Raw genomic sequence first — 6,786 nt, forward strand, 5'->3', positions numbered from 1 at the left:
TCCCCCGGGTTAATAAGACTTCACCCTTCAGTCTAACACAACTGACTGTCACATATACTGTCTGTGTTCCCTGGAGCCCCCTTAGTTCTAAACGCACGGCTGAGCGCAGCCAGTCTATTGTTCGAACCAGGAAGAACATGAAGACTAAAAAAAAAAACCCCAGCTAGCCTGGGAAGCCCGCAAAAGCTAAGAAATATGATCGCAGCCTGTTTCTGAACCAACACCAACCCCTCCACCACCACCACCATCCCCCCTCGACCCCCCCCCCCCCCCCCCCCCCCCCCCTCACACACACAGTCACAAGCAAGCGCACACGTACGCTATCGTTTTTATTGTTGGTTTTTTTTGTTGTTGGTTTTTTTGGGGGGGAGGGGAGGGGGCGGAGGGGGAGGTGGGGGAGGGGTGGTATCGTCGTCACTCTCGAAAACTTCAGATGAGTCCTGCAGTTAGATTCATCCACCCCCTCACTCACTCACTCCCCCGGACAATTTCCAAACGCCAAACTCAGACGCAAAGAGCCTGTTTGGAAATACTGTTTCGGTGTTCCAGTTGTAACATTATCCTCGGGCGCCCCCCACCCACCCCGTTCCCCCGCCCCCCTCACCCCATGGAGAACGCTACGACACAGAGCAGCGCTACTTCCCCCCCCCCCTCCACCCCCAAATCCTCCCCCTGTCTGTAAGTGTATTTGTTTTTTTGTTTTTTCTGTCAAACCAGGATTTTAAACTTTTTTTTTTTTTTGCCGTAGGTTCTTTTACGTTTCGTAAGTGCGTGGTGAAGACATTTTTTTTTTTTTTATCTTTGTTTATTGTCTTCTCCGAAAGATTTGCATCAAGACTGTCATGAATGTATGTGTGTGTGTGTGTGTGCGTGTGTGTGTGTGTGTGTGTGTGTGTGTGTGTGTGTGTGTGTGTGTGTGTGTGTGTGTATGTGTGTGTGTGTGTATGCGCGCGCGCGCGTACGTGTTTGTGTGTGATTGTAAGTGTATAGATATAAGTACATCAATAAATAAACGTCCTTTTTCTCCAAGGACAGTCTTGACCTGAGGGTACTATTTCGCATGGCATGTTTCACCAGACAGACAGAGAGACAGAGACGGAGACAGAGACAGAGATACACACACACACACACACACACACACACACACAGAAGTTCTTCAGGCTCACATGAGAACTCGATACTTGTCTCGCTTGACTGAGCGCTGACAGTACAGTGTACAGGACACTCGCATGGGTAACTAGCTACTGCTTGAGAAATTGAAAAAAACAACAGACAAACAAAAAACAAAGAAAAAAAAGGTCACTTCGTTTTCCTCCATGGTTTCCAAAGCGTAAAAGTGGCGGGTCTTGGTGACGCACGCAATAAATTTCAGCTAATTGCTACTCGTGTACCGTGTGTCCATATTATTATCATTAGTAGCAGAGCTGCAACGGCAGCGATGGCCAGACTGAACAGGGTATGGAAGAGTAACATCAGATTCCACACAAAATTCCTGCTCTACAAGTCACTGGTGGTCTCCATCCTCTTATATGGATGTGAGACATGGACACTGATGGCAGAAACAGAAAGAAGAATCCAAGCATTCGAAACCAAGTGCTTGAGGAGACTACTACACATCTCCTACAAGGAGCACAAGACCAATGACTATGTGCGGAACCTGGTCAGTAACCTTGTTGGGCCCCAAGAACCACTGCTGGCGACTGTCAAACGACGGAAGATGGCATGGTTTGGTCACGTCATACGACATAACACCCTCTCCAAAACCATCCTGCAAGGGACTGTAGAGGGAGGGCGCAGACGGGGGCGGCAGAGAAAGAGCTGGTCTGACAACGTCAAGGAATGGACCAAAATGACGATGCCAGATCTCCTCACGACAGCTGCCAACAGAACGGCGTGGCGAGCTATGACATCTTCCTCATGTCCCCCCAACGACCCCAGCGGTCAAGGGAATGAGTGAGTGAGTAGAACTGAGTAGTAGCAACAGTAATAATAATAATGGATACTGATATAGCACACTATCCAGGAATCTGCTCTAGGTGCTTTACAAAAACGCTTTTGTTAACATAAAACATTACATCAATGTTACATACACACACACCAAAATGAGACTACACACACACACACACACACACACACACACACACACACATACAAACACACACTGCACACATGCATGTTAACATACATGTGTATCTAACAGCTACCCTAACACATACGCACACAAAGGCAGGCGCAAACTTACATAAACACACGCACACACAATACACATTCATATGCATGCATGTAGCAGCAACAGTAGTAGTAGTATTGTACTGCATTGTATTATTTTGTATTATATTGTATTGTACACTATAATTAGTAGTAGAAGTAATAGCAGTAGTTGTAGTAGCAGCATCCTTTGTTTCACCATATCCAGCAGCCATTATTTTTCACCATACCCATCACTTTTCATTCTCCCACATCATTTATTTCACGATATCCGTCATCCATCACCCTTCATTAAACCATATCCATCACCCTTTATTTCACCATATCCATCATCCTTTATTTCACGATACCCATCATCCATTGGAAGGAACTTCCTCTTTCGCTTCGTCAAATCTCCACACTCAGCTCTTTCAAGTCTGGCCTTAAAACCCACCTCTTCCCAAAATAGCCTCCCTTGCCTGCCTCTTCCTTGTCTTTAGTTTCTACAGTTTTAGAGTTATGCATGCGTGTGAATGACTTGTGTGAAAGCGCTTTGATTTGTCTCTGCACAAGATCCAGCGCTATATAAATACCATTATTATTATCATTATTATTGTTATTATCCATCACCCTTTATTTCACCATATCCATCATCCACCATCCTCTATTTCACGATATCCATCATCCTTTATTTCACCGTATCCATCATCCATCACCCTTTATTTCACCATATCCATCATCCTTTATTTCACCATATCCATCATCCTTTATTTCACCATATCCATCATCCACTTTCCTTTATTTCACCGTATCCATCATCCATCATCCTTTATTTCACCATATCCATCATCCATCACCCTTTATTTCACGATATCCATCATCCATCACCCTTTATTTCACGATATCCATCATCCATCATCCTTTATTTCACCATATCCATCATCCATCACCCTTTATTTCACGATATCCATCATCCTTTATTTCACCATATCCGTCATCCATCATCCTTTATTTCACCATATCCATCATCCTTTATTTCACCATATCCATCATCCTTTATTTCACGATATCCGTTATCCATCATACTTTATTTCACAATATCCGTTATCAACCACCCTTTATTTCACCATATCCATCATCCTTTATTTCACCATATCCATCATCCTTTATTTCACCATATCCATCATCCATCATCCTTTATTTCACGATATCCATCATCCATTACCCTTTATTTCACCATATCCATCATCCTTTATTTCACGATATCCATCATCTTTTATTTCACCATATCCATCATCCACCGCCCTTTATTTCACGATATCCATCATCCATCATCCTTTATTTCACGATATCCATCATCCTTTATTTCACGATATCCATCATCCATCACCCTTTATTTCACGATATCCATCATCCTTTATCCCCCCCTCCACATTCGTCAGTTGGGGTAAGCCGTGGCAACTTGCAGGCCGGTCACGTGGCTTATGTCGTAGGTCTGAACGAAGATGCGGTGACCACCGAGCCGCACGTTGCCTTGCCGTGTCAGAGTACACAGTGTGTACAGAGCCAGGTCGAACTCGGGGCTGGTGCCAACGAAGAACGCACCCAGGGCCTTGTGGTGGCCGTTCCACACGTAGTTGAGACCCACGAGGTCCGGCTGAAGGGAAAAGGAATCCGTTGAATCAGATCCCAAAGAAAAAGAATCAATATTCATTCAGTCAGATTCTTTGAATCGGATCAAATAAAAAATAAAAAATAAAAAAGATTCAATTTTTCATTCAATCAGATTCTTTGAATCAGATCAAAATATAAAGATCAATATTCATTCAGTCAGATTCTTTCAGTCGGATCAAAAACAAAAAAAAAGAAAGAAAAAGATTCAATATTCATTCAATCAGATTCTTTGAATCAGATCAAAATATAAAGATCAATATTCATTCAATCAGATTCTTTGAATCGGATCAAATAAAAAAAAAAAAAATTCAATTTTTCATTCAATCAGATTCTTCGAATCAGATCAAAATATAAAGATCAATATTTATTCAATCAGATTCTTTGAATCGGATCAAATCAAAAAAGATTAAATTTTCATTCAATCAGATTCTTTGAATCGGATCAAAATATAAAGATCAATATTCAATCAGATTCTTTGAATCGGATAAAAAATAAAAATAAAAAAAATAAAAAAAAGATTCAATTTTCATTCAATCAGATTCTTTGAATCGGATCAAATAATTTTTTTTTTTAAAAATTCAATTTTCATTCAATCAGATTCTTTGAATCAGATCGAAATATAAAGGTCAATATTCATTCAATCAGATTCTTTGAATCGGATCAAATAAAAAAAAAAGATTAATTTTTCATTAAATCAGATTCTTTGAATCGGATCAAATAAAGAAAAAATAAAAAGATTCAATTTTCATTCAATCAGATTCTTCGAATCAGATCAACATATAAAGATCAATATTTATTCAATCAGATTCTTTGAATCGGATCAAAAAAAAAAAAAAAAAAAAAAATCAATATTCATTCAATCAGATTCTTTGAATCAGATCAAAATATAAAGATCAATTTTCATTCAATAAGATTCTTTGAATCGGATCAAATAAAAAAAAAAGATTCAATTTTCATTCAATCAGATTCTTTGAATCAGATCAAAATATGATCAATATTTATTCAATCAGATTCTTTGAATCGGATCAAATAATAATAAAAAAAAAGATTCAATATTCATTCAATCAGATTCTTTGAATCAGATCAAAATATAAAGATCAATATTCATTCAATCAGATTCTCTGAATAGGATCAAGTCAAAAATCAATTTTCATTCAATAAGATCAAACAAAATCCAGAATTCATACAGTCCACTTGTAGCAGAATCGAATCGAGTCAGGCCATACTGAATTCTGTCAAATAAAACCAAGTCGAATCAATCAAACGAACCACGTCGAATTAAAAAGAAAACAAAGCAATTTATCTTTATTCTTATCTTATCTGTCTATTATAATCAATGTGCAATATACTAGGCTATGCTTATAATTATACTCAAAATAATGTTTCTAAATTCTTTCTGTTTTTACATTAAGAATACGAGTTATTACTTGCAGTGTGTGGATTCATGTATGAAACGGTGTATGTGATACTTTTTACATTTGTATCTTCCTAATATTCGTAAAAGCTGTTGTTGACTTTTACAGTTATGGTCCCCATGTTGTTTACTTGTCTATGTTGTGACAATGCACCTGACCAAATTTCTCCAGTTGGAGATAATAAAGTTATTCTTATTCTTATTCTTAAGTATACTTTACTGAATAATCTTGATCATATCAACATGCAGCATACATATTTTCACCCAGTAATAACCATGATACACATATTTAGCACGGAATCATTGGAGGCGCTATGACATTGTCGGTTAACTCTCTCCTTACGAACGGCGAAAGAGACGACGTTAACAGCGTTTCACCCCAATTACCATCATCAAAATATTGCAAGTGGAAGGCTCTTATACTGAAGAGGTGAATGTTGACAAAGAATACCACAATTCTGACGACGGAAGCTAAAGGTTGGGTCATTGAGACACCCACTGGACATCCGAGGGGTCTGTGTAGAGGAGAAGAGAGGACTGGCCGTACTGAGTGAATTAAACTATGCTAAACATTGAATGTCAAACATTGAAGTCAACTTCCTCAGCTTCTCCGTCACTCATCTTCGCTGCAAAATTTCAAATCCAGTCTGAAGAACCACGTTTTCCCCTCCTGAATAATTATCAACAGTTTATCCCTTTCCAGTATGAACTGAAATGACAATATGAGTGAGTGAGTGAGGGAGTGAGTTTGAGAGTTTCAGACTTGTAGGTTGCAGCTTTGACTGTGTACTATTTATGATTGTGTACTATGACTTGTGTGTGTGCATGCGCAAGTACTTGTGTGTGTGTGCCAATGTTTGGGGGTTTGGGGGGGGGGGGGGGATTAATAATCTAATAGTGTTTTTGTTTCTTGTGTTCAATTTTTTTCTGTTTGATATTAACGAGGTTTTTTTTTCTGTTCGTAAACGCCTAGCGCTTATTTTCAAGATTAGACAAAAATGCTCATAATAATCAGAATAAAAGTCTCAAAGTCTGTGGCCTGTCATGCCCTGCTCTCATGGCGATACCCCTCCACTTCTGTGCTTGGGGTGAGTCCTGTCAATGTCTTCAGTGTCGGCAGACTCATGGGGGGTTGGGGGTGGGGGTGGGTGGGGGCTGTTATTTGAGGGACGTGGTGGCGGTCTCCACTCTGGGAGGGACGCTCACTCAGTCTGGCTCCGCGACTAAGCCATTATTGTCGTTAGTAGGGGGCATAGTAGGTGGTATTCTTAGTACATTAAATCAGAACAGGCACTTCTGAACACAACCGAAGTGACTCAGCAGCAGTGCAGGGTCTCCTCTGGTGTGTGGCATCCTGCCGACCTAACATCGATGGTTCTCTGCGGACTGCCGACGCTGGAACTATGACAGACGAACCCGGGTGTGGCCGTGAATGGGGGGATCTAAATGAGCGGCGTGGGAGTAATGCCACTGAAACGGTGTAGATGATGGGACAGCAACAAAATAAAAAA

At 40.1% G+C, this 6,786-nt stretch overlaps 1 protein-coding gene across 1 annotated transcript in view; it reads right to left on the minus strand.

Moving 5' to 3' along the window:
* Window positions 1-2,855: 2,855 nt before the first annotated feature.
* LOC143290785 (uridylate-specific endoribonuclease A-like) overlaps window positions 2,856-6,786 on the minus strand; it is a 13,444-nt gene continuing 9,513 nt past the window's right edge. The window contains exon 6 of the mRNA XM_076600299.1: window positions 2,856-3,844. Within this exon, the coding sequence (XP_076456414.1) occupies window positions 3,626-3,844 (219 nt within the window). The 3' untranslated portion in view covers window positions 2,856-3,625. The remainder of the gene's footprint in view (window positions 3,845-6,786) is intronic.

The sequence above is a fragment of the Babylonia areolata genome, chromosome 16 (assembly GCF_041734735.1).
Source record: "Babylonia areolata isolate BAREFJ2019XMU chromosome 16, ASM4173473v1, whole genome shotgun sequence".
Lineage (NCBI taxonomy): Eukaryota > Metazoa > Mollusca > Gastropoda > Neogastropoda > Buccinidae > Babylonia > Babylonia areolata.